The 27,678-nt window shown below is 38.2% G+C and overlaps 2 protein-coding genes and 1 long non-coding RNA gene across 7 annotated transcripts; all 3 read right to left on the bottom strand.

Annotated features, from left to right (window-relative positions):
- Window positions 1–7,407: 7,407 nt before the first annotated feature.
- LOC103702612 (uncharacterized) lies at window positions 7,408–11,544 on the bottom strand. Its single transcript, XM_008785106.6, has 3 exons — window positions 10,817–11,544; window positions 9,960–10,324; window positions 7,408–8,171 (listed from the first exon to the last, which is right to left on the bottom strand). Exons 1-3 carry the CDS (start codon window positions 10,991–10,993, stop codon window positions 7,748–7,750), a joined length of 966 nt encoding a protein of 321 aa, XP_008783328.3. The 5' UTR covers window positions 10,994–11,544; the 3' UTR covers window positions 7,408–7,747.
- A 3,070-nt stretch (window positions 11,545–14,614) lies between these two features.
- LOC103702732 (uncharacterized) lies at window positions 14,615–16,730 on the bottom strand. The gene is made up of 3 exons (XM_008785284.3): window positions 16,633–16,730; window positions 15,427–15,527; window positions 14,615–15,341 (listed from the first exon to the last, which is right to left on the bottom strand). The coding sequence occupies exons 1-3, from the start codon at window positions 16,728–16,730 to the stop codon at window positions 14,845–14,847; spliced, it is 696 nt and encodes a 231-aa protein (XP_008783506.3). The 3' UTR covers window positions 14,615–14,844.
- Window positions 16,731–19,580: 2,850 nt separating this feature from the next.
- On the bottom strand, window positions 19,581–25,379 carry LOC113462445 (uncharacterized). Of its 5 annotated transcripts, none has more exons than XR_016399093.1 (4): window positions 25,114–25,379; window positions 24,964–25,029; window positions 22,079–24,814; window positions 19,581–21,034 (listed from the first exon to the last, which is right to left on the bottom strand). It is a non-coding gene; the product is annotated as an uncharacterized LOC113462445 (long non-coding RNA). The 5 variants fall into 5 exon arrangements; XR_016399091.1 differs by having other exon boundaries at window positions 19,581–19,979; window positions 20,084–21,034; window positions 24,964–25,378; XR_016399092.1 differs by having other exon boundaries at window positions 19,581–20,290; window positions 20,390–21,034; window positions 24,964–25,378.
- Window positions 25,380–27,678: the final 2,299 nt, after the last annotated feature.

Here is a 27,678-nt window from a genome sequence, read left to right as displayed (position 1 = left end):
GAGACTAAATTAAGAATCTAAGACGTTGGACAACCGTTTGCGGCAATTATTGCCAGATTTTTCTGCAACGAGGACCAATTTTCTCCGAGTGCGCGGCACATGGTTGGCGTGGTACACCGTCATGTTTACTTGTATCGGTTGCAACTACATGTGCATACACTTATGTCAACATACATGATTAATACTGAGGTTTTTTAGAAGATATTTGAGATATCAAAGGAAAAAAAAAAGGTTTTTAGAAGCAAACTAAGATAAAATAGTTTTTCTGCATATTGCTATTAGGAATTGACCCAATCAAATGCCTAGTTGGCTGAGTTGCTAGAAAGTTTGGATGATTGATTATTTAGATTGTAAAGATCAGCCGAAGGTCATACTTTCAAAGTGACGAGCTTATAATCACTATATTTGGGTGACGATGGTTTCAATGCTGATCGCTCTTGAAGTGATGTTGGAAAAAGAAAGTTGTGCTTGAATTTTTGCTTTGACGTCAAATAAAACCTGAAATAACAAAGATGAAGAAGTTCTCTTACTGGAGAGTATGTGGCAGGGAACCTCGGTTGCCTAAGTCAGATGGACCGCCACCTCACAACCTCAAAAAAAATAATTTTAACATGTTAGAGAGATGGATAAAAAATATCTAGGTTGCAATCAATTTGCATTTGATCTTTTATATATATATATAATAGTGCAAAAAGTTGGATAATCAATTATGCATGTTCATATGCATTTCATCTAGTTGACAACGCCATCCATGCAATAAGCTTTTCAACTCCGCAAGATCACTTCACGCCCTAGTTTTGGTGGTAGCTGCCCACAAGCGGATATTTATATCAAAATACATCGAAATATTAATTTGGATTATAAGGAGAAATCTTAATACCATGAGTACCAACTTCTAGTATTTGTATATTGCCATAGTCAAAGTAGATCATCGCTTCTCCTATCGATCCATCTTTAACCACTCCCACCTGCACCCTAATTTCAAATATTCGTACATCTAATTTAACACTAGAACTGTTTTCGTACCTAGGTTCAAATTAATTGAATTTAGGTCCTATACCTAAAAAAATTAAGTTTGATATGTTGAACTATCTTGGCTATGTGTAGCATATGACCATCTCAAATCAAGATTGACAATTTTTTATTCTCAAACTTGTACCAGCCATATTCGTACCTATTTCTTGCATTGCAATCATTTACATATTACCTTAGTATTTATCCGTATAATTATCTTTTCTCCATATATCAATCTATGCAGGTTGTTTGAAGAGCACCCACAGGTTTATCAGGTGAGAAATGGAAGTACAGCAAATGTGAGGCGTTAAGGCCTGATCCAATAATAATAATATATATATATATATGTGTGTGTGTGTGTGTGTGAGAGAGAGAGAGAGAGATATCAATAGATGTTGCTATCTTAAAAATTTTTAACTATTTAACCGGTACAAACAGTACTGTTGCTGTCAAACTAATGCTGGTCAAAGATCTGAAGGCTATTGTCATGCTAATATCCTCAGCAAGTTAGTCTAGATTGCCGGGTAGATATTTAGAAAATGGTCGTCCAACTAGAAGGGTCACATATAGCCTAGTAAGTGGCGTTTTTTTAACCTTATTAGGACTTTTAAAGGCATGTTCTCTAGATTTTTTTTTTTTTTTGTGAAACGGCTGCTCACAGTATCCTAGCATGAGCACAACCAGCTACATCAGAGTCAAGCAACCAACGCAAAATAAAAGAAATGATAAACTGTTGAGTCTAAAGAAACTCTCGGAAGTGGTGCGCAGCGAAGGAAGCGACCCAATCAACCACCTGGTTCACCTTCCGAAGAACATGTTTGACCTAAAGAATCCAGCACTTCCGTAGTATCTGACTAATATCGCCCAGAAGTAGGTGCTCCACCTCTTCTCGTCCCTCTACCCTAAGACGCGCCATCAGAGAAGCTGAGTCTCTCTTTAGAATGATACAACCAGCCTGCAAAACATGTCTCGCATAGGAAATCTCCTCCCATGCTGCTCTAAGCTCCGCTCTAAAAGCCGAAGCCTCGAAGGAGCAACATCCTCCTACTGTAATCAGTCTGGCACCATGGTCTCTGATGAAAAACGCTACTCCCGTCTGATCGGCACCATCGGGCAGACTTCCATCAAAGTTCATATTTAGATGGTCAAGAGGTGGGGGCTCCCAAGAAATGAGGCATGTGTGGGATGGATGTACCAAGGTTGCAAAGAACGTACTTCAAATATTTGAACTTAACTCTCATTTTTCCAATGACTCGCCCAAGAAAGGTAGTGGGAATGGGAGATTCTGCCCCCTTTCTCGCCGAAAAAATTTAGAAGAAGAAAAAGGTGACGAGACGATCATGACGTCTTCCATCTACTTTTTTTTTTATTTTTTCGACGCCTTGTTCTCCATTTCCACTTTCTTTTTAGGGTATTGATTTGATTGCATGATGTTAATTGGTATTAAGAAAAGCTAAAAGAATATGTTATTAGAGTATGATATAAACAAAGCAGTCGCGCAAAGCACGCGTAGTGTTAGGTTCTTTCTCTCCACACCCCACATCCCACATCCCCAACAACAACAACAAAAAAAATATTTTGGCAGTTTAGGTTATCACCCGAACTTGGAACAAATATTATGAGCAGTTTAGGATATCTCCCAAAAAAAATATTTTGGCAGTTTAGGTGTTCGTTTTCTTGGCAGTTTAATTTTGAGCCGAGCTTAAGAAAAAACCAATCCTAAATCCAAACGAACTCCACCATATTCCTACCTAATTTCTTGCTGCAAACTAGCCCAATAGAACCCAACTATGTTCTCGCCTATCAATGTCCATCAATTCCATCCCCTCTCCATCAATTTTTGCCTAATTTCTCTTATTATAATAGTATTATAATTATTAAAATATGTGTGGAAGAAGAAAAAAATAAGAGAAAAAAGAGAAACAAAAATGATTTTATTTTTCTGTTCCTTTACATTCGGTACATCTCAAGAGTTATATATACTAGTGTATAGACTGTATATAAGCAAAATAATATAAACTGATATAGAATCACGCTAACAAAAAAAAAAAAAGTATTATGAGCTCATACAGATTGTTACATGTTCTCTAAAATTATGCTAATAATAACTATTAAAATAGTTGTTGTAGCTACTTCAACACCTTCTCGTTGCATTATATATATATATATATGCGAATGAATACACACATGCATATAACTGTTCATTAATAAGAATTAAGAAGCTAAAATGATTTATGCTCTTTTCTTAATCTTGTTCTACGCTAATCATGTGTCCTTATGATTTTTGAATTGAATTTTGATATTTAAGATCATTTATATCTTTTGCATATAACTGTTCATTAATAAGAATTAAGAAGCTAAAATGATTTATGCTCTTTTCTTAATCTTATTCTACGCTAATCATGTGTCCTTATGATTTTTGAATTGAATTTTGATATTTAAGATCATTTATATCTTTTGTGTACTTCAAGGCTAGAAGCGGAGAAATAATAGCGCTCTCTCTCTCTCTCTCTCTCTCTCTTCTCTTCTCTAGGCATTTCACCGAAAAATTGCATGACGTGTATGAACCTCTGACTAAGGCTACAAATGGGTCGGGTTGACCTGTGACCCGACCCAATCCGCTTAAATCCGATCCGACCCATTTTGGAGAACCTATAGGGCTAAGTCGGATCCTAAAATTGCATCCGTTCTATTTTCTAGGCCAGATCTAGGTTTATTGTATTCAAACTCGATCCGAATCCGACCCATTTGAAATTTAGATAATTTTGGGTTTTCAATCCTACGACCCACTCCAATGTGATCTGATCCTAATTTGTAAAATTATTTGGGCCCGCGAGCTGCAGCCCACGGGGGTGCAAACAAGTTCTGTTAAGTTCCAGCTCGAGCTCTATATTCCTGTGAAAATTGAAATTACGCTCAGGCCTCAAAGAGTCAGAGGGCCGATGATACAACAAAAACAGCCATCTTGGGCATCTTGTGAAAATTGAAACCGCGCTCATGACGCATCACCAAGAACTGTGTTTTTATTAGCTGCAATATGAACCAATTCCAACACCTTTTCAATTTTAGACCCATCAATTCCCTGTGGAAAGACTATAGGAGTTAACGTTGACTGTTTTCATAATTTACAGTTACGACTGGCCCACGGCTAAGCATCAAATAGTTGTTAGAATGTTCTATATTCCCAACCAGTAAATAAAGGCAAGAGCCCCTTCAAATTCATATAACATGATGTACAATCAGCAGGAAATTTTGTAGATGTCTAAATACAGTATGTGTTGGATAATTTTTGTAGACGTGTTTATCATGGGAACAATAATCAAGTGTCTTGCTAACTTATCACTGTTAAATGGACGGGTTTTGGTAAAATATGCAGTTGAAGAAGCAAAGATATTTCCTTGTTACCTTGTTCTTCAGATTTACCAACCAGAAACAAGCTCATAGCCTTTTTCAACCAAGCACTGCAAGAACATGTCACTTCCCTAGTTAGATATAAACTCGAAAGATAATTAAATTGCATTCTCAATATGAACTCTGACAGTTAAAGCAAATGTCATGCACATGAAAAAAAAGTCCTTTCTGGATATAAGTCAAGGTTAGCGTCAAATTTAGTTCTGAACTTAAATTTATTAAGGGAAACATCCCTAGCATGAATGACAGCCAAGCTATCATGAGTCACATGCAGGAACCATGACAATTAACTAAAGTTCTGGAGGTGAAAGCTTGAAATCGAAGTTAGAAATTAATGAAAAGTGGCAGCTATACCTGAGAAAATTTTTCACAATTATTTTCACAAGATAATCTTAATTGAATTCAGATCCAACCCAGATCCGACATGAACTCGAACTGGACATGATTTTTTTGGATCGGGTCCTGGTTATAGGTAGACCCGAATGATTCGTTGGGTCAAAAATTGTAGCCGTAGATCCGAACCGACCCAACTCGATCTTCTATTGGGTTTAAAATTAAGATCCGAATGAGAAACCGAGTTAAGTCGAGATTACTCATGATCTGATCCGATCCAACCGATTTGCACCCCTACCTCTGACTTGCTCTTCATCAAAGATTCCTAATAAATGGCCAGTCTGAGCACCAATATCTTACGGCGGACTTGATTTTTTTTCTCATTTGGCCATCTAAATGAACATGATTTAAGAAGGTAAAAGAGTTGAATCAAAGATAAGAAGCGTAATGGTTGTACGTGAATGTGGTCGTCTCAAACAAAGGCGTAACAGCGGTGCTTCGTAGGCTTCGGAGAGAGATGGCTTGGGATAGTGAGCGAACTCACTCATATTGGGTTTTTTTTTAAAAAAAAAAAATAAAAATCCAACAACTCATATGAATTAAAGCAAATTAGGTGGCCCAGTGGACAGGTTCAAACTTGTACTGCAAGCATACCTTTCCATATTATTAGGATTAGGAGAAAAGTTTAGAGCTTGTTTGGAAAATCCAGTATGAATGGATTGAATTTTCTATTGGATTTATAGAGTAAATAGTCTATTTGAATAGGCCCATATCAATTTAATATCTTTCCAACCAAAAAAATTTATAGGAGAAAAAAAAAATATATAGGTCTTTAGTCTAAGATTAAGATAGGTCTTTATAAGAATACGAACCAACATATATGATTTCTGAAGAAAATCCAACCCAATTTTATTGGATTTTTCAAACAGAGTCCACCAGTTTAATCTTATTTAAATTTAAATATTTAACTTTTCATGTCTAAATTTATCAATTTATCCCTATAATCTTAGGTGGCATGGGAATGGAGCCAAACAGTGCCTGGGCTTATTAAGGGCACCATGCACGAATTGCCTAAGATTCACCATGAGAAGTTGGGCTCGCCTACTCTCTAACTCGATATTTTACTCTCCAAATCCTTTTTACCCCCTTCTTCTTTTCATTATTTTGCATATGGACACGTACAAAGTACAAACAAAATTCAACGATCAAAAAATTATGAATTGAGGAACTGATGGATGTCACATGCCCTCCATTGCCATCCTTAACTATGTTATTGATATGAGTTGTAATCAGTAAATTTTGCTCATAATTTGATTTATATTTAAAAGGATATGCAACCTATATCCATATTTAAAAAAGAAATTTAAAAGTAGATATAACTAATATCCGACTTATATCTATATGTTTTTAGAATACATATGGATATATGTTCATACCTAAACCCATTGAGAATAAATATGGAACTCATTTTGTGGATTTATCAATATCTGATATAATTTCAGTCCTAGAAATTGCAATTCCATGCTCGTTTTAGAATCTTCTAATAGTTGTCAATATCTTACAAAAATGTTTAAATTCTGAGAATAGTTAATAATTTTTTTTGGTAGTATGTTACATATAAATTGTCCACTATAAGCATGTGATTATAATAGAATATAGTCATAATCATGTAATTAACTTCAACATATCATCGTGTTACCATGATGAAATTAAATAAATAGGCCTAATCTTCTCAATATTTAGAGCTTTCTTCCCTTGAACTTGACAGTTACAGGAGGTTACCCTTAGAGTCTTGATAGACAATTCTGTCAAACCCGAGAAAAGGAAAAACAAAACATTTTACGGACTTCTTTTGTGAATAAAAGCAAGTCCGATTTTTCAGACCAAGCATATTTACAGCGAGGTCAACGAGGCCGTAGACCGAATCACTCTAAAGATACCCTATGGGTTGAGGAGCAGGAGCTGCCTAAAGCGCTTTGGGATGTGTTATTTTTTGATATTTTTGAATGTTTCAGTTCTAAAATGATATGAATCATCCTTCTTAGCCAAAAAAAAAAGAAGAGAAAAGAAAAGCAAGCCTGATTCTAACCCAAAAAAATACTGACAATTATATTTGTTACTGTGGCTTGTCATGGTTGGGTCGAGCACTTTATGGCCCAATTACTGGTGCCACATAAAGCCTAAGCCCATTTGCTTGTGTAATAGCATTCTAAAGAGCTTATGTACTGTTTTTTCTTATAATTATCTTAAGTGTTGTTTGAGTGGTTTGATTTCTTAATCATCACTGTTAAAAGATTAAAAGATGTCTTTACACACCTTTTTTTTTGCTTTTTTCTTTTCTTTTCGCCCCTGAGCAGAAGAGATCCATAGGTTCAAATTATGGCTACAAACCCCAAAAGAATTTATGGACAAGGTAAACTAGCTAGCATCTTCAATGTTCTTTAGATTCTAACTAAAATTTTTCACCTTCGAGCTATTAAAGAAGAGGGATATAATTTTTCTTGAGAGAACATCAAAACTTTCTGGACACGAAAATTAGGCAAAGGACAGAGGAATATATATAATACTTTCCTCCCATGAGAGCTTGGTGCAAAAAGGCATGGTCATGAAGTAATGTTCACCAAATGGAGAAAGTATCAAGATGCCTGCTGGAAAAAAACATTCATATATTCCTGCAACATATAGACAAGACTGGTTGTTGCCTGGCCCCAGAAAGTTCAAAAGGAACAGCACATAAAATATCACATAGGGTCAACTTCTCAAAAGATTTCTCCAGCTAAAGGGGTATAAAGGGTGAGGCAACTTCTAAATCTACTAACATGGAAACAGTTCTCACTGGCAACTAGGAGAGTAATCACCAACTCAATACTTCATTTATGCACAGGGATGACTGCATATAAACAAACCTTTATGCACCTGAAACTCTTATGTACGAGACATGGATATCAACAGTGATAGAAGATAGGGGGAAGAACAGTACTAGCAATGATCAAGTGCAATCATTCAGAAGCTCCACGATGCTCGAGCGCTGCTCGTCGCTTAGTTTCGTGGGGAAGATGATGTGGAATTTTACTCGCAAATCCCCTCTGACCCCCTCCTCATGCGCAAGAGGCATGCCTTGACCTTTAAGGACTTTCACGTATCCTGGATAGATGATCTCATCATGGAAGGAGCAGCTCATCTTCTCTCCACTCAAGAGTGGAAAAGAGAAGGTCCAACCAGTGAGGGCGTTCACCAAGGGGACCTCTACTTTGAGCACCAAGTCATTACCTACTCTCTTGAAAATGGGGTGCTCCCTCTCTGATATCAAGACGACAACATCGTCCCTCATCCCTTCAAATGTGATTTTGGTCCCCTTTTTCCATCCTGGCTTCACCTTAATTGTGTGTCTCTCCTCCTTCTGAACAATTAACCTACCAAAGCGAAAGAGAAACAAAGCTTTAGCCCAAGTTTTCTTTTTACAGTTTAAGATGACATATTGATGTCATCACAATATGGAGTGAACAAAGCAGCACATTATATGAGAACTTCAAATAATACAAGGAATAAAATTCACACAAATTTCAAACTATCTCTGAATTTCAGGAACTAGTAAAGAGATGATACACTGCCCAAAATAGTGCTGTCTGTGTCTTCCACCTTCATCCAATACTATAGCTCAAAGGACCATTCAATGGATAAGCCGGAGCCCAGACATACACTAACTTGGTGCTTGTAAATATATGATCACAGAAAACATCTTCTCGTTAATCTATATAAAGTTTCTCTCCAGAAAACTATGCTCTAATCCCATCAATAGATTCAAGCCTTAATCTTTTCTGTAAACAGTGTTTAGAAGCTAGACTCCTTCAGTTTCACATCAGTAATACCGAATTAATATCCTCTTTTTTTTTGGATTACAAAGTAGAACATAGACCACCTTAGAGGATGGGACCACCCCGTAAAGACTTGGCCTAGTTAGGAATTACAGATGCAGTAGTAGCCATTTAGCTGACCTATAATTGAAATTAGTAACAATTCAGCTGGTATGATGGCGATTTGTCATGGATATTTCTACTCACAACCTGCATACATGTATTTTGTCAGTGAATGAGATTAAGTTCCCGGAAACGTCATCATCAGAACAAATTCCGAGCGAAGAGAATTATAAAGATGATCTTTCGCATTCGTTCTCTCGAAATTTGACTTTCTACAGCAAAATTGATGTAAACACTAAAATAGTCATTCATCAGAGGATCTCTTCTACTCGTAATGTTTCCATCCACGAGTAGCAAAGCTGGACATTTTGCTCTGATTTCCAGCTAGATTCAAATCATATGCAACTATAGTTAATTTCATTACAGAAAAGCTATTTCTTTGCGACGTACGTACCAAGCATACCAATACCTTTGTATAACAAGTGTTTGTGTAGACTTCATGTATAATCTTTTTTTTATACATTCCTGTTTTTTTTTTAAACATTTTTATAAATATTAGAAGCTAAAGATAAGATAACTCTGCTCAATTTGGTTAATGTAAGAAACAAGTGCCCATCCTACTTGCATTGTATACTATTCCAGATAATAATCTCTCTAAAGGGTAGGTTGGGGTCAACCTACCACAGAAAAGTATCCCAACCTACCACAGAATAGTTGCAGAAAATTCCTGTCGGCCAATTAAACTAGCAGCAGAAACTGTTCCTTGTGAAAGGGAATCCAATGATGTCCTCAATCCATTCTTATCATTTACTTCCATAATTTGATTAAAAAGTAAGCAACTAAACCTGCTTCTTTTTTGGGGGACAGAACTGTAACTCTTCATCTCTTTCCATGGTAGGATGAATGGAAGGATCACCAACTATAGCAACGCAATTGCCTCCAACAAGCATCCCCCTCCCAAGAATAAACTAAAAATAAAAACTGTAAATATAAATAAATAAATAACATTTTTTTGAAAAAAAGGCACCACTTTTTAAAGAAGATTGCATTTTTTTTTAAAAAAAAAAACTTTTTTTTCAATTAAAAAAAATTCCTCTGAAAGGATCAGAATTCGATTTCTTCTTATGTACTTTTTTTTCCTGATTTTATTAGATCTGCTGTATTAAAAAAAAGATTTTTTTTTTTTTTTTTTTTGAGACAGAGTTGCAGATTCACCAACGAGAAATAATTAAATACCAGCAAAAATAATGAAAGAAAAAGGGAGAGAAGAAACAGGACATATACCCGTTCTTGGTGGGGACGTCCCTGGTGAACCTGATCTCCTTCTTGCAGCCACGGAAGAGCTCCTCGAGGGTGCACTCGAGCTTATGCTCCACCGGCGGGGGCTTCCGACGAGCCGACCCCGAGAACGTCGGCCTCGCCGCTGGGCTGCTGGCGCCCATGGAGTAGTACACGTCCTTGAAACCCCTCCCTGAGCCGCTCTGAGGGAATTGCTCCTGGCTCCGGTGCCTCGGCAGCGGCGACGGTCTCGCCGCTTCCCGGCCCCTGTTCGAGCCCCCTCCCCTGCTACCACCGCCGCCTCCGCCGCCGTCCCCGACGTCGTTGCAGAACCCAAACATGGCTCTGCTGTCCTCCTGAACATTAAGAGCCTATAACAACAACAAAAAAACAAGTCTTTAAGCTTGTGTGAGATAAAATTGAGGAAATGGGACAGGTCTAAAAGAGATACGATGAGACAGGGGGTTATAACAACAAGAACAGCACCAAAGAAGAAATATTTTTATTGTTCGACAAGATTCAGATGATGGGATGGGATTAAGAGAGAAACAATGAGAAAAAGAGGACCTATTAGAACAAGAACAACATCAAAAGAAGAGATTTTTAAGCTTTCTTCTTAAAATTGAGGTGATTGGACAAGGTAATGTTAAGTAATGTTAAAGGTTCTACCTCATCAAAATCAACAAGAAGAAGAAAAGATGAGATTTTTAAGCTTGTCAGACAAAACTGGTGGAACAGGATGGTGTTAATTGAGAGAAATGCATTCAGAATCGGAGAGTCGACGAACAACGACAACAACAAAAGAACAGAAGGATAAAACTTTTAGGCATTAGAGGGGTGAGTATGGGAAAGGGAAGGAGCACCTCATAGGCTTGGGTGATGGCTTTGAACTTGGCCTCTGCTTGGGGCTTGGAGGAAGCGGGGTGCTTGTCGGGGTGCCACTTCTTGACGAGGGCTCTGTAGGCGGCGCGGATTTCTTGAGGGGAGGAGTCCTTGGGGATTTCCAGCACCTTAAAATAGAAGTCCATGGGGTTGCCCATTGGAAGAACTAGAGCAGAGAAGAGAGAAGAGAGAAGAAGAACCAACAACAAACCACTACTGATGGCCTAAAGACAGTAAAAAGAGAGAGAAAGAGATGGTGACGGATGGAAGGGCGAGAGATGTGTGACTTCTTATTCCGGGAAGTATCCATTTGGGAATTCAGAGAGAGAGAGAGAGAGAGAGAGCAGAAAGATCTCCTCCTTCGTCTGGCTTCCAATTGGAGGAGTACATGAAGATGGTCGAGAGTTGGAGGCATGCCAAGGCACGTGAGATGCATGTGGAGAGAGAGTATCCATGGCTCTCATTCTCTCTCACTAGAAGCTCTGTGGATTAGTGTTGTCCCATGCGAATTGGTAAGTGTGGTTCCACCTTTTTCTTGTCTGTAATTGCTGGAGAATGAGATGTATTTATTTGAAAGGAGAAGTAGGCAAAGGTAGAGGATGAAAAGGTGATGCCACTTGCTTCGTGCATGCGGCCATGCAGTGACACACGGGCGTTTTGCTTGAGCTTTACAGTACTTGGAACTTTAGAAAACGAAGTGACCATGGTTATGCAACTGCGGGATTTGCTTCACAAATTATTCAATCCACATGAGACGAAATCAGGTACCTTTAATCTTTTCTTACATTAAAATATCCATTCTTTATTAGTGGCTATATTTTTTGGGCATCCAATGGAGGGACCTACTGATTTCGTGATCTTTTATATAATAACATTGTAAGGTAGTTTAATTGATACGTTAATTTAGAAGTTGCAGTTACCCCTCCTTTACGGGTTTGGAGCCTATAGGGATAGTGAGGATTTTCATATTGAGGTAGGTGAAATGCCATTGGAAAACGTATTAAATTTATGAAAACTTACTAACTTAGGCTTCCTAGGTCAAATTTTAACATATTACTCTATCATGGAAGAGCGTATAACTTGATCGAAAAATGGTATCAAAACAAATTGCGTCACAAATCCTTTTAGTAGACTTCCAATTGCCACGAGGGTACCTAGCTAACTTTGTTATTCCAAATGTATATTAGTGAGGTGCTAATGTGGCTTTGCCTCCAAACAAAAGAGACCCATAGACATGAGTCATATATTTGTCCTCCTCCACATAGCTATACACATCTTTCGAATCTTGATGAAGGTGGATCTAAAGACATGAGCAAATTAATGAAATGCGCATCTCTGCAATCTCTCGATCTCGAGCACATTTTCTATAATTACCCCATAAAGATGAAATTTGAGACTATTTTTCCTTCTTTTTTTTTTTCCAAGCTTGTTGGCTATTGCAGTTATTTGAAGAATGGATAAAAAGTACATATCATGAGAGGGATTCACTTCCAAGTCTGGATTTTTTTTAGGGGTCATAGAAAATTCAAAGGATAATTTTGGGAACCACCCATCATTCATTCATGATGCTTCATGCCTCGGACCCCCCTTCCATGTTATCATTGCAAGCATTATTGCTCGTAGCTATAAACTCCTATCCTTTTGCGTTCTAGCTACTGATGCTACCCTCATGTACAAAACCCAGGCCCCCAAGTATACGGATGTTGGTACCTAACTATATATGGGTCCTCTCTCTATATATATCTGCATGTTATGAGCATGATAGGGTGAAGAGTCACATCATAATCTCGCGTGAAAAAGAAAGGGAAGGACCAATAAAGTATTCACACAGTTGGGATGTCACTTTAGCCGACAGACGGAAGAGGAGATAGAAATGAATCTAAATAAAAGAGAAATTAAGAAAACAATACCCATGGAGGCCAATTTCGTGGCAGCTGGGACAAAGGTCTCCACCTAACAAAACAAAACAAAACTAAGATGATCTACCATTGTACAACCTCCTCTTACATGAGTGCCAGTTACCATTGAGAACTGATCAGTGACTTGTTTAATCCAGTCGAAGATTATTGCAACATTCTTAAAAAGATTATTGCTTTTCGATTAACTGGTTTCGATGCCGTCGTTAGGTAATGCAACGTGTAGTCATCGCTTATACGAGGTATGGTCTATCACAAAGAAACTTGATGACACATCGATAGGAGGATGTTAGAAGTGGGTGGATATAGAGAAGCATCTGCTCCTCCAATCTTAAGTTTTCTAGAGCCTGTAGAATACCTTGATTCATCTTCGCAACCAAGCAGAAGACATTACAAGGGAAGTGAATTGGTGGCAGTAAGCATGCCTAATGCTTAGATCTTAACTAACATTGTTGTAGATACATCTTCCTTAATTCTAATTGGAATTAGTTCCAATACTAAAGTTCATAATCCAAGTTAAAAAAACAAGTAACTGATTATAATGTGGTGCATCAAGCTTGGATCTTAACGGACTTAGGAGTTTGGAGTGAGCCTCGAGCGAACCCACAAGTGTTTTGGGACTTCAGAAAAATACCTAATGCCATAATTTGGAACATCACAATTTAAGAATGCCAAATATTTCAGACACAATAGATCAAGAGTCTGGCTATTTCGAATCGTATGTGTCGAAATTAGACCCTTGATCAATAGATGACCTCACTGCAACATATATCCCTTCACAGAAACAATTGATTAAGCATGACCTTGCTAACAATACAGTGGCTATTCAATTGGTCGGATCACCGACAATAATGTGCATATGATACAACAATGAATAGTCCTAAGTTTGATTTGGAATGTCACTAGAAAAACTTGGCTATGAAAAAAAGGGGGCCTCTTCTAGGCCCTTAGAAGTCCCTTTCACTAGGCATAATATGTTTCCTTTAGGGCTAATAAACGCAGGCTCTAGCATAAATTTTTTTGTTGTTTGAAAGATACTTGGCTCCCTTCTTAAAATTAAGGTGGCAATTTATGACCCGACTTATCAACCTGACTTGCAACTGGCTTGCTTTACAAAGGTTTGGATTTGATATAAATAGATTTAAATCACAAATGGATCAACCCGCCTAGACTAGTTAGATTCTATGTTTAGATTTATGACCCATTTGATAATTGGATCGCCATAACTTGATCCATTTAACCTACATAGGACTTGTTTAACTCGTCCGATGCCTATTTAATGCATTTCAGGCATATTTTACTCGAACCGCTTAACATGTTTAAGATCAATTTAACTTGTTAAAAACCTAATTAAATTTTTAACCTATTTAATTTATTCAACTCGTTCAGTTATGCAGGTCAAATCAGATTACCTACTAAATAAAAGGGTCCAGCTCGGATGTAGATTTTTGACTTGTTTAATACATAGGCGAGCTTTGGATTACAAACTTTTGACCTGATTCATATCTAACCCAAACCATATCCGACTCAACCCTAACCAAGATAAACATAAGCATAGAATAAAAATGTCATGTGGAATTGGGCATTAAAGGCAGCATCGATCGGGCCACTTAGCAATTGAACATTAAAGGTTCAGCAGAAGAAAAGGAAAATCGTTTATGTTGATGATACAGAGCTACATTTTCCGCCAACTGCTAATATTGATGAAAAGGGTAGTGTTGGACATTCAGCCAACAAGTTGTCATATTTGCACCTTCATACATGAAGATAATAAATAATAATATCAACAACATCAACAGTAATGCCCAATCTTTCTCCCAAGAGACAACAATAATAATAACAATAATAGAACTTAAATTATTGTTTTTTTTTATGTAGCCGTTATTGCAACTTTCCAAGCACTTTCTCATTTCCGATGATAACTATTTCCAGTGGTTGCCCAGTTCTTCTTAAGAAAATGAACCAATAACTCGCCAAATCTTAAATATGCAGGACAAATGCAAACATGAGGACAGGCAACATTGAAAACATTATTATTATTATTATTGTCCAATCTAACGCTTGAATGAGAAAGCATTCCGTCTCTTGGAACCTCACCACTTCCTATAGTGAATACGTTTCGGGTTGGCCTTCTGCACAAATTTGGATGTGTGAGTCACCTTAATGTTATGGAGTGCATCTGCATGCCTATGATGCTTTCTCGGGTCTCTCTCATTCGAATTCATGTAGCTAATCCCAACTCTTATTCGGTGACTCCTTGGCCTCAGAGACCTCTCCAAGTGAATCCTTCTGCGTTCCCTTGATCTTTCAGAGAATAGTTTTCGAAACTCTAATGACCTTGGTTTATGTGTGTATGATGTCGTCCCTTCCAAGTCATCATTGCTTGTAGTGGAATCATAGTAGTCATCAATATCTCTTAGGTGCTCCTCATTTATTCTTTTCAAATTCTTGGACTTATGCCATAAAGACATGCATCCATACTTGCAGATTGAGAGGCATGATGTCAAACATGCCCATAGCATCTTGCACATACCCATACCAATGCAGTGACAGATACCAAGTTTGTATAGAAGGTAGAAGAACAATAGCACTGCATATCATAGGAGAAAGAGAAACTATTAGGTGAGATGGAATATTTTGAGAGCTGTAAAATAATCCATTGAGTATATACTCACCAAGATAAAGGAGGACTAAGACAGCAAGCAACTTCAAAAGATTGGCAATACAGAAATTCTCGATGTAACAAACCAAATCCCATGTTGAACCGCATACTGAGCTGATAAAAGATAGTTAGATGCGGAAGAAGCATAAGAATAAACATACTAGTTGTCAAAATACTCTTGTGACTTTTGTCAGATACTTGGCATAATTAATAGGATCACTAGCTAGAGCTGTTTGGTAAAAAAACATGCAGAGAACTGAGAAATATAAAAAGATGCACCATTCAAATGAGCAGTTAAGTGTCAGTATGTATGTATCTATAGGCTGATTGTATTTATCTAAAATTTCTAACTTGGATAGAAATTCGAGGGAAAATTTTTTAAAAAAAAAACAAGAAGAATCTCTAGCATTACATTCTGTGTATAGACCAAATGCATCTGTTGATAGATTAAGCAAGAAGAGTTAGGCTTTGTCTTTAGTTTTATTGTTCAATCTCTTTCCACCCCCTCTCCAACAACCTGATTTACTAGTCTAGCCATGAATTATTACTAAGATTACCTCCAAGACAACTCGCTATTTTTTAAATTTTTTGCATTTAGATGACATATATTAGTACCACTTAAATAGCTAGGTGAACTACAGACTCTTAAATTAGTCCTTCTGTCAATATTCAGAACTACAATTCCAGTCCTCACAAAAAAAGAAAAGAAATGCCATCTAATGTCCATGCCAGCAAACTTTCTCAAAGTGCTTGGTCATCCTAGAGATAAGATTATCTCCCAAGAAAGAACACTTGAATTCTGGATATGCCATGAGAGAATACAGAATCCTCAGTACATATCCAACATCTACTATAGGAATTACAGTGGTCCAGCATCAGTTGAACCACCATCCAGCCTTTTCGATAATGAAAAAAAGAACAAAAGGTAAGACAAAATCTGCACCTCATTTTATCTAAGTGGGTTCGAAACCCAACTTATCATCTGCTACATCACTGATAATTACATTTTCATGAAATAATTTCTTGGTACTCCATATAGCGAGCGACGCCATAGTAAACAAGCAAAGCAATAAGGTTATCCTGAAGAGAAGTTTAGCACTAAATCTGCACAAGAGCAGCAGATAACATGCGATGAAACAGGACTGTCAAAGAAATTTTAATGAAACACATAACAACTAATATGGGTAAAATTGACCTCAATCACTAGCTCCAATACTACCTGCAAGACTTTCCGGAAAGAAAATCTAATGGAGCTCCAAGCAAGTCACCTACAACTTTAATAAAACCTGAAACAAATGAGCCAACAATGTTCCCCATGGAATCAGTATCAGCTGTCACTCATCTGCTTGATTTCCATGCAAAAATATTGCTCGATGCGCCCCTCGCTGCCCAATCCTACACAGGTCCAATGCGAACAACTTTTAAATTCACTTCAGAAGTCAGCTATCTTCAGGGCATGTTTTTTTTTTTTGCCAATAAAAACTATTTTATTTCCAAAGAATTGCTCTCGTGTGATTTATTTGCTCATTGGAACAAGAATAACAACAAATGCAAAGCAACACAAACATCCTTTTCAAAAAGAAGGAAAAACTTTTCAAAAAAAAAGAGACAAAAATAACAATCAGCCATAAATTATAACTGAATGCTTAAGCAAAAGAGAAGGCAAAAGAGATAAACGAGAAATATGAACAAATTTTTTTTTTAACAAGAGCACACAAATTCAACTTCACTTCGGGCTTCAAATGAAGTCTAGCCACATCTGATCCACTGCAAGTTTGTCTTTGAGAATAAAACAAAGTATTCAGGCCCCGTTGCACATAAAATAACATAGATACAGAAGAATATCTTCTCTTAGCCATCAAAAATCTCCACGTGATCTCACTCCAAAAGGTATATACAAAAAGTCCACAGTTTCAGTAATCTACAATAAAGACTAAGAAATAAAGGGAAGGAAGGAAAAAAAAAAAAGAAAAAAAACTCTTCATCCAATGGAAACAACCATATTTGTGAAAACTGCACAACCAAATGTCAGAATAAAAACAAGAAAAATCTCATTTGAGGCATTTGGATTGCATAATAAACCTCAAACGGGGTTCAGGAAGATGAAAATTTACGGGCTCTGATGGAAACTGTAGATGTCTCAGGTCTCGTTCTCTTTCTTCGTTTTCCTCTGCACTTAAGATAAGGGTTAAAAGTTCAAACTTCGAAGAAAAATAGTAACGGTCTCCCTCCCTCTCAGCAACGTTCGGCTCAGTAACGAGCGCCCATATTGGCCAGAGCCCACTGATCTCAGCCGTTCTTTCGATACGCCCAGCCAATGATACATGGCTTGATGAGGAGCGATGCAATCACGGATTTGGTAAGGTCAAATGTTGTTTTATTACACAAGAAAGCCAAATAAAATTAAAATACAGGCAATATTTAAAAATAATAAAAATAATTATTGTTTTATTTTTTATTTTTTATTTGGTGAACTGACATCTCACTACACTCAGCCGTAAGAAAGTTCAGAGCGATCATAAAATAAAACACGATCTAATACCTGCGGCACACAATCGGAAATACCTCATAATACAAATCCAAAGTGGTGGGCTGCATAGGAGACGATCCAGTTCGCAGCACTGTTCGTCTTCCGAAACACATGCGAGATCCGGAGTGAATCTAACTCCTCCACCAAGCGCCAAATGTTTTGGAGTAGTAGGTGCAGATCTATCATGTCCTGCTGACATCGGATCCAGCCGATTATTGTTTTATTACATGACAAGCAGTAAGCAAGAAGCAAGCAAAGTTTGGGTCCTGAAAAAGTATGTCTTTTCAAGAATATAACCAACACAATGGTGCATTACGGTATCAAGAAAACGGTCCCTGGTTTGGCCTCCAGGACTGTGTGATTGATTGGGTTGAGTAATTGTGGTCCATTGGGCACCTTGTTTTCGCATTAATTAGTTGGACCATGAAAGGCGACCATCTGATTCTTAGTTCTAATTTTCCATTTCCCATGGACAAACCAACCATGTTAACCTAGCAGGTCTAGATCTCTAATCCAAGTCTAACCCACATTTTGACTAGGGTCAGAATGAAGGCTTATATAATTTTAAAGAAGTGTGTATCAACCAGCGGTGGTGGAGGGTGTCGTCTCTTGCTTCAGAACATTCGGACTATAATCAGTGGTGGTGTGGCCTTTCAGGCCAAGTATATGCTCAAAAAGGTTAACAGGACTATGGACTGGTTGGCTTCATATATGGCCAGTCATTCCGGAGGCACCATGTAGGTTGAAAAGGAAGTTACCTAAAGTACTCCGAAACTTGTTGTTTTCTGATCTTATTGAATGTATCCTTACTAGAATTGTACGAATCATCCGTTTTAGCGCAAAAAAAAAAAAAAAAAAAAAAAAAAGTGTATATCAGAGGCATTTAGGCAGCAGAGGTTACTTTGTAGTTAATGGTGTGGTGAAGTCAAGGAAATGGACTCTTCATTCTAACAGAAATAGGTGAGGTCTGAGAAAGAACAAAAAAAAAGCTATCTTGGTATAACGGTCATTGCTTGATCTTTCTAATGGTTGCTGATTAGAATAATATTTTGCTAATTAAAATCTCCATATCAATGCAATATACAGTGCTGTTGTACTATTGCCGTCCGCTAATTTCCATTTTTGTATATATTAGCTAACATTCAGATGAAAAAGATTGCAATCAGACTATGGTAACTGATAGTTTCTATTATGATGGAAATTATCAGTTAACAAATTTGGAAGGAACCACTGTCATGGGGGAAAAACCATTATCGAGATCTTTTCAACCAGCAAAGGGCATATTTCTTCAAGAAACTGGCACATATGTTATTATGCAAAATACTAACAAAAATAATTAAGAACAATATAAATATGTAATGTAAGGACCTTGTTGGCGTGTGTTTAGATCCATATTAGTTATTTGCCGAGTAAATCTTAAGTACTTATATAGGATCAAAAAATTCAAATAATAACTTCCAGCTAGCTTTTTTGGGTGAGATCCTGAGTTGTTATTATTATTGCTCATAAAGTAATCAAAAAAATCCATAAACATCCTAGCCCAAAAAAAAAAAGAAAACATAAACAAAAGCTTTCAAGACAAAGAAATCCGCAGATAAAAAGCCACCAACAAATTGTACTTGCCAGGTAAATCAGGATTACAAAACCAAAATTTTCTTTTATATTTAATGAAAAATCAAAATACATCCTTGAGCAACGAAGTTCATTTTCACATGGAGATCCAAATGAACTGAGACTAGAGAAGAATTCAAATGAAACAGGCCTTCTATCAGCTTTGCTTAAAAGCAGCTCTAACCCTCTGAATCAGAAATAAGGGACAAGCAATATGGTACTAGTTTTTGCGTGCTATAAATTAAGGATCCTTATCTCGAATGATTTCATCAATGGAACTTCTGGAAAAGGTATTTTTAGCAGCCTTCATGTTACTAGCTGCAAGCAGCTTCGATAGCAAGCGTCTTAATCATGCTGGGACATAAATCTTTATTGAATTTGTCTTCAGACAACGACACAGTACACAGTCTTTTATGTAGACAGGCCTGCCATAACAAGATTTAAGTAATAAACTCAGAAAAATCGTTTAAATGACTCAACTTTGGGCAGTGATATCTATGCATAATTAAAAGAAGACAAATGCTTTTACCTTTGCCTTGCAATGCAAGGATCTTCCTCCACTATGAAGTTAGTTGGTAATTTATATTAAGCCTTTTCATGGCAAAAACATATAGCTGCAAAAGTATTCCATGTATGTGCTGCAACTTCAATATGCCCATATAAGTTTTGCATTTCCGCAATTATAAGGTCAGAAGACATCTTTTAATGTTTCTGCTGTTTTATTTTTAAGCATACCCTGTTGTAGAATGATAAACTTGACGAATAATCCAAACAAAATTACAAACACAAAAATTCATTAGCATTCTGAGAATATTTTTAAAATGATGTATGATACCTTTTCAACCACAGAAATTGAGCCGGGATGATGACATCTTCTATGAAGTTGGCGATTTATATTGAGCCTTTTCATTGCAAAAACATGTAGCTGCAAAAGTATTACATGTATGTGCTGCAGCTTCAATATGCCTATGTAAGTTTTGCATTTCAGAAATTATAAGGTCAGAAGAAATCTTTTAGTGTTACTGCTGATTTTTTTTCAAAGTATACCCTCTTGTAAAATGATAACTTTGACGATTAATCCAAGCAAATTTACAAATATAAAATTTCATTAGCATTCTGAGAATATTTTTAAGATGATTTATGCTGCCTTTTCAACCACAGAAATGGAGTCAGGATGATGACAACTTCCTTGGCGATAGGATCTGCATGTTCCACTTGGATTTCCAAAGCTGGCAAATTTAATGGAGGAAATAAGTGAGCCCTCGGGACACTTCAAATGTATTACTGCCTTATCTCCATTATAGCTCCTGTTAGATCCCAGGATGCCAAGTCCATGGAAGGGTAGGCTGTTGATACAAAACTACAGACACCTGTCACACGTCTTCTTGAAAAAGTAATCTTAGTAGGATCTCCACCTTTCTCCTCAAATATCACCAAATTATTCCCTGATGGTCGAAACCAAGATCGAGGGACATGGTACCTGGCCAAAAAAGAAGAAAACACAAGATTATGGATGCTTTCAAGATAAGGGACATGCATGTTCATTTAAAAGGGCATCTATAAGTCTTCACATAATTATAAACCACAATAAACACAAATAACTTTGTGATGTAATTCCGTAGATTGAGGGAAGGATATATAGATTCTTGCTTATTCCATTGCCGTTTAAATCCAAGGAAGCAGTAATGATCTTACTAAAATAAAGACCTCAAAAAGCATGCTAAGCAACTTACTGAAATTTGAGCAAATTACTTTCGAGATTTATCCAATTGTCCACTGTAGGAATGACCAGCATATTTTTCCATTTAATAGAACCATGTAAACAGTCAAAATTTTGTGCTAAATCAGAGATCTATGTGGTACAATAAATTGCTCATTATTTTAACTAATTCAGACAACTTAAAATTATTTATCACAAATTTAAGCGCTTGCCAGCATTGTCAGAAATGATAATAGGAATTACTATCAGAAACAGGAACAGAAAATATTTTTGTTTATGATGATAATTTGTTTGGTTAATTATGAAAGAAATGGGTAGGTCAATTTTTTTGGTTAGTTTCGAGCATTTTGCTTTCAAACTATGCTAGCTACTTCAGGCATAGAAACTGTGTTAATGAAGAGCTAACTTCATTCCTCTCTCAAAAGAAAAAATAGCGAACATCATTCAGCTTTTTTCTTTTTTAGGTTATTTATGAAAGAAATGGGTAAATTGATTTCTTTGGCAGGCTCACGCATTCTGCTTTTAAACTACGCTAGCTATGTCACATAAAACTGTGTTAGTGAAAAGTTAATTGATTCTTCTCTAGAAAAGAAAATAGCCAAAGTCAATCAGTTTTTTTCTTTTTTCTAGGTTATTTATGAAATAAATGCGTAAGTTGATTTCTTTGGTGGCTTGAAGCATTTTGGTTTTTAAACTATGCTAGCTAATTCAGACATAAAACTGTTAATGAAAAGTTAACTTCATTATTCTCTTGAAGAAAGAAATAGCTAAAAGCGTTCAGTTTTTTCCTTTTGTATTTTTTACCTGGATTACCATCTCTGAGTTGGATCTCCACATCCTGTCCTGCATTTGTCCGGGACAAATTTGCCCCTGTAATTGCAACTAGGAATGCATTCAATGCACAGAACTTGTCCTGGACCAGTATCTTCCAATGGCTTTTCCATTTAGCCAAGCTTGGCCCTTTCCCATAAATTGCATGTCCAGCCCAACAGGCTCATTTCCTTCTGGAGGATCCACAACTACCAGCAAAACATTAAAAGAGAAAGGACTTGCATAAAATTATTGTTAAGAGGTGGTGAAAAGAATACTCTAAAACATGGCAAATTACAAAACTTCTGCAGCTGAAAAAAAATATTTTTTCAATAAATGAGTATAACAAAGTTAAACATCAAACAAACGTCTACTGAAACTTGAAGAAAAAATAAAACCTATTATTCTTCCACAGCATAATTCTCATCCTAAACAGTTTACAATTGATAAAAATGGAATCCTTTTTCTGTCATCACTATTGATCTTAAAATGTTACCAATTTAACCTTGTTTAAAATGTCCAAGTAACCAATGAAGACAAGAAATGGCAAAAAAAAAAACAAACCTTGTACCATGTCAAAGGTGGATTCCTTGGAGGGTCCGATTTTCGTATCCACTTCACATCATTTTTGCCATTCTCTGAATCGAATTATTCTTAATTTATAAACTTGATGCATAGTGCATTATTGTTATATATGCCTTTTTCTAGAATATGGTAAGATGCTTGATCGAACATATTGGTTCTTATATGGATTATGCTCGTTTGATTTCGATATCCTATGATTTTATGTATCTTGCGATTTGGAGCATGCTTTTGCGAAAAAGAGTTTTGATTCGAAACAGATTCAGAGTCGCTGCCAAACTATATTTTGACACCCTACCAGTAGGGATTGTACGTTGACACTTCAATACCCTGCCAGTAAGGGTTGTACATTGGCACTTCGATATCCTTCCAGCGGGAGTTGTATGTTGGCACTTCGATACCCAACCCGTGGGGGTTGGATGTTGGCATCCGATACCTTGCCAGTAAGGGTTGTACGTTGGCACTTCGATACCATGCCATTAGGGATTATGCGGTGGCACTTTGATGTAGTCATAGTTCTAGGCTGTCGAGATGAATTTGACGTTTTGAAAGAATTTGGATTTATGAGATTTGGTTTCACATTAATATATTCCATATGCTTAATTTTTGTAAATAATTATTTAATTTATTGCCTAATTAATCTGATTAAAGTGTTCATTACTTACTAGGTTATCTAGCTCATTACTCCAAATCTGATTGTTTTTATAAATCTGAGAACTAAGATGGCGTGGAGTTATGATTGGGAGAGTGACTAGAAGCCGAATTTAACATCTTTAACTTAGACCAACATTTGACTAGAGCTTGATGTAAGATCTTTTAAAAATTGTTAGTTATGTGAGACATTAAAATTTGATTCTAGTTATTTAAATTAAAGTTTGAATAATGATTATTTAAATTTATTCCGTTGTTTGCTTTATGATATTGTGATGAGATGCCTTGCAAGCTTGTGGGAAGAGTTTTCTATGATATGCAGCGGTTGCTGCAACCCCTGGCTTGCAATCTCGGGTCGGAGGCGTGACATTTGTACTTTTGATTTTGCTCGGAGAGAGAAATATAAGCAAAATTGGGTTTATGAGCAAGTGCAGAAGGAAAGGTCAAAGATTCTATTCACAAATGGTTAAAAATGCCATTTATGAACACACATTTGCATGGATGAACAAGGCTAATAATTACATTGAAACTTTGCTCTTATGTGAAACTAGTATGATCAATGTAGAAAGTAGAAAACCTCAATTCTTTCTGATCTTAAATTTTAAGCATATTCATTATAACTCTTTAACTTTGAAGCCTATGAAGACTAACTTTTATTAACAAATTTGGAAACCAAAAATGTATGACCAAACAAACCTACATGCTGTTGCATCATACACCTTGTACCTCATACTTGTATGGCCCTTAAAGGAACTCTGTCCGTATCATGGCTCTGGCACCAAAATTGAGACTATCCATAATGCAATTGTTATAAATATTATGTGCAGACTTAGATCAGCCCCAATAAACCATCAGTGTCCAACTCATGTTAGATCCAACACAAAGTAGCCCTAATGGGAAGTCCAACCTTATACCTGACATCTAGGTCATTTTCTGTTCCCATTCTTTTTGTATCTAACAACATGTTAAATGGTGGTAAACTGATCAACATATGTTAACATATAAGTCATCCCATAGAAAAACCCTAGTTATATATAGCCTATCTTACATAAAATGAGTACTACATTTTATATTCATACCATATTTGTACCCAATCTCCAGGTCATCTTAGAGGTTGCAGCCCTAGATGGAAATGGCAAAAGCTGCCTGTCTCCAGAGTTGATTCTTACTCACAAAACCATGTCAGCTCATCTATGCTACTCATATAAATTCAAATTGTACATTCTGGTCATGCTTATTTTTAATAGATTTGTGTTTTTTTAATAAATTTGTATACTGTCAAATTCAAGCTCATTTGTCCAAAATAAAATAAAGAATAATGATTTTAATCGTAAATTACCTTTATGTTGCTAAGATTACTTTGGCATAAGCTTACAAATAGAACGATAATTCCTGAAATAGAATTACCATCCAGGCCAATTCTCTGTCCAAATTTTTGGCTTATTTGGGGGAATTTGGTGTGAACTGATCACAGTAAAATGAATTACATGTGTTGATCTGCAAGCATAAAAAGTTAAAACTTTAAGATCATGAAATGTAAACAACATATGGAACACTCAGGCACATGAAGTGATTCAATTTGAGCATGCAAGCAAACAGCCACAGACACAAAAATAAATACAGCCAAACTTTTTCCATTTCAAAACCTTAATGGCTCGCTGATTGTCCGAAAGACAGTCCCAGGCACATAATGCAGCCAAACTGGCACTCCCCTGCAGCTCCAACAAAACCCCATCACGACCACTGCTTTGAGGAACAAACCGCAAAGATAAGTAAATCAATATCTCGAGACACACCCGAAGTTCCACTCGGCAGCAACAAATGGTCCAATGCGGAGGACCATGTACAGCCCCGCATCCCGTACAATCTCCACGAACTTGACCAGGTCGAACCAGTCCTCAAAATAATACTGCAAGAGAGGGAGGAAAAAGAAGTGCGAGCTCGATTCCAAATTCCAGCAAGAAAAACAGGGCAAGAAGGGGAAGAGAGAAGTAGCGACGGTGGAAGGGAACAAGTTTCGCCGCCACACATGACGGCAGGGGCGGCCCAATATATTTGGAGGCCCTAGACGAACTCAAGAGGCCTTTTTTATTATTATTTAAATAATAATTTATTTTGTTAATAAACTAAGTAACTACAGTTACTTACTAACTCACCTGCCTCACACAGTCACACTCACGGTGAACCGCCGATTCGAACCGGGGTCCGGGATCAGTGGGAGCCGCGATCAGTGGCCAGTGGGATTTGGGAAGTGGGAACAGGGGAGGAGGTCGGGAGGTGGGACCGTGGGAGGAGGTCGGGACTCGGGAACCGGGAACCCCGAGGAGCCGAGGAGGCCGGAGCGGTGGAGGAGCTGAGGAGAGGAGTAGAGGATGGGGTCACGGGAGGAGGTCGGAGCGGCGAAGGACCGTGGGTGGGGGCTTCCCTGGGCCGGGACTCGGGAGTCAGGACTCGGGAGGAGGTCAGAGACTCGGAAGTCGGAAGAGCCGAGGAGCCTGAGGAGGAAGTCGGAACTCGGAACTCGGAACTCGGAACTCGAAAGGCCTCGCCGCCTCGGTCGCTGCGGAGCCCGGAGGTCGGAGGAGCCGAGGACGGCGACTCGGAGTCGGCGAGGAGAGGACGGGAGGCCAGATGCCCGGAGCTGAGGCCGGAGCTCGGAGCCGAGGAGGAGGCAGCACGGACTGCACGGAGTCACGGACGCACGGTGGACCGGAGCTCGAAGCCGAGGACGGCGACGTCGGCGAGAAGAGCTAGAGAGGGTTTTGCACTCGCCGCTCTCACTCTGCAAGCTGATTCTGCCGAGAACCGGAGAAGGTTCCGGCATTAAAAAGGCAGAGAAGGGGGGGAGCCGGGGAGGAAATGCCCGTTGGACTTGGCCGTTGCGTTGCCCATTGCTTGTCGACGACTTGACGGCTCGACGTTGCCGATAGACGTCGCCCGTCGCCCGTCGCTAGTCCCCGTGACCCCGTCTGCCAGACCACAGACGCCACCGCCCACTCCCCGTCAGCCCGTCTGCAGCCTTTCACGTCGCCGCCCAAACCCACTCCCCGTCTGCAGACCTTTATGGAGGAATAAAAAAAAAAAAAATCGTGGCTGGGTCGGGGGCCTTCCCTGGGCCGGGGGCCTTAGGCGACCGCCTCAGTCGCCTAAGGCTCGAGCCGGCAGTGCATGACGGCTGTCGGCGGTACGATGTGTTGACGAGAGAAAAAGGGACAAGGAGGGCTCGTCTGGTTCTGGTGTGTTATATATGGTAGATTGATAGTTTTTGCAAGGTAAATAAGTTTAATGAATAGTACAAATATATATATATATATATATATATTTGTACTGCAGTTGCTCACATCAATCTAGTGTCAGTGTAACCTGTTGTTGGAAGTTCGACCCGAGGATGACCGCGGACCGAGGGGGAGGAGCTCCAGCTGGTGGTGCGGCGGCTGACGGCTGTCTCTGGCGGACCTGCAAGAAGCCTGTGGCCGGAGTTTCCGGTGCAAGCCCTCCGATGCTTAAGTCAGAGAGGAGTTTTTAATGGAGAGAAATAATGGAGAGAAGTAATGGAGAAAAATAATGGAGAAAAGTAATGGAGAAAAGTTGTGGCCGGGGAGGAAGAAGAAGTCCCATGCATAGAGCTTCCCCCCCTTTTTATAGGAGGGGATGTAGCGATTACTTGTAATCGGGCATGATCGTGCGAATCAATGAATTCCCGTAAACGACCCGAGATTTCAGGCTAGCTGACGATTCGTTGAGGTCGCGTGAATTTAAATGTTGACAGCCGTTAAGGCGGAGATCACGGGATTTGATCCCGGATATGGAGGACTTGATTTTCGGTAGAGTGGAGGTCGGTTTCTCCCTTTAATTAGGTCTTGCTTGGCCTTGAGATCAATCGAGCTTAACTTAGCTGAGATTATGCCTGCCTAGGTCGTATCGAGGTTGAGGTCGTGAGCTCTGAGGTCGTCAGTACCGAGACTGAGCGCTCTGAGGTCGAGCGCCCCGAGGTCGGACGCTTCGAGGTCGTGACTGCTGAGAGTATGCTTGTTGTCGTCATGTTCGTCATTAAGTGCCGGCGATTTGACCACGTGCTTTGAATGATCTATTTTTCCCCCAACATAACCAGCAGAGTCAAGAGAAATAAATTAGCATAAAGATGGGGGGCGATATTAGACCATATTTTTAGAACCTTTCTTAAATGAAGAGCAACAAAAGAGGTGACCCAATCTGTCACCTTATTCGTCTTCCGATATACAAGGACTGTCTAAAAGAAATAACAGTCTCTTAATAGTAAGAATAGCACAAATAACTTGGATGATGATCATGGTTAAGTACATTTCACACGGCCTAACTAATGAAGTTCACAGCATACACAC

The sequence above is a fragment of the Phoenix dactylifera genome, chromosome 2, assembly GCF_051530095.1.
Source record: "Phoenix dactylifera cultivar Ajwa chromosome 2, Ajwa_hap1_PhDact_Kaust_v1.1, whole genome shotgun sequence".
In the NCBI taxonomy this organism is placed as follows: Eukaryota; Viridiplantae; Streptophyta; class Magnoliopsida; order Arecales; family Arecaceae; genus Phoenix; species Phoenix dactylifera.
The sequence above is the reverse complement of the archived record's forward strand: the minus strand, read 5'-3'. Positions and strand labels throughout refer to the sequence as shown.

Bases quoted from the DNA above. Each gene is read 5' to 3' on its own strand.
- LOC103702732 (XM_008785284.3), bottom strand. From the start codon at position 16,730: ATGGGGAACATTGTTGGCTCATTTGTTTCAGGTTTTATTAAAGTTGTA. The intron at 15,528-16,632 runs GTAGTATTGGAG...ATCTTTTATCAG, and splicing joins CTTTCCGGAAAGTCTTGCAG to CTCAGTATGCGGTTCAACAT. The intron at 15,342-15,426 runs GTGAGTATATAC...TATGATATGCAG, and splicing joins CTTAGTCCTCCTTTATCTTG to TGCTATTGTTCTTCTACCTT.
- LOC103702612 (XM_008785106.6), bottom strand. From the start codon at position 10,993: ATGGGCAACCCCATGGACTTCTATTTTAAGGTGCTGGAAATCCCCAAG. The intron at 10,325-10,816 runs GTGCTCCTTCCC...TTGTTGTTATAG, and splicing joins CCATCACCCAAGCCTATGAG to GCTCTTAATGTTCAGGAGGA. The intron at 8,172-9,959 runs GTATATGTCCTG...TCGCTTTGGTAG, and splicing joins GACGTCCCCACCAAGAACGG to GTTAATTGTTCAGAAGGAGG.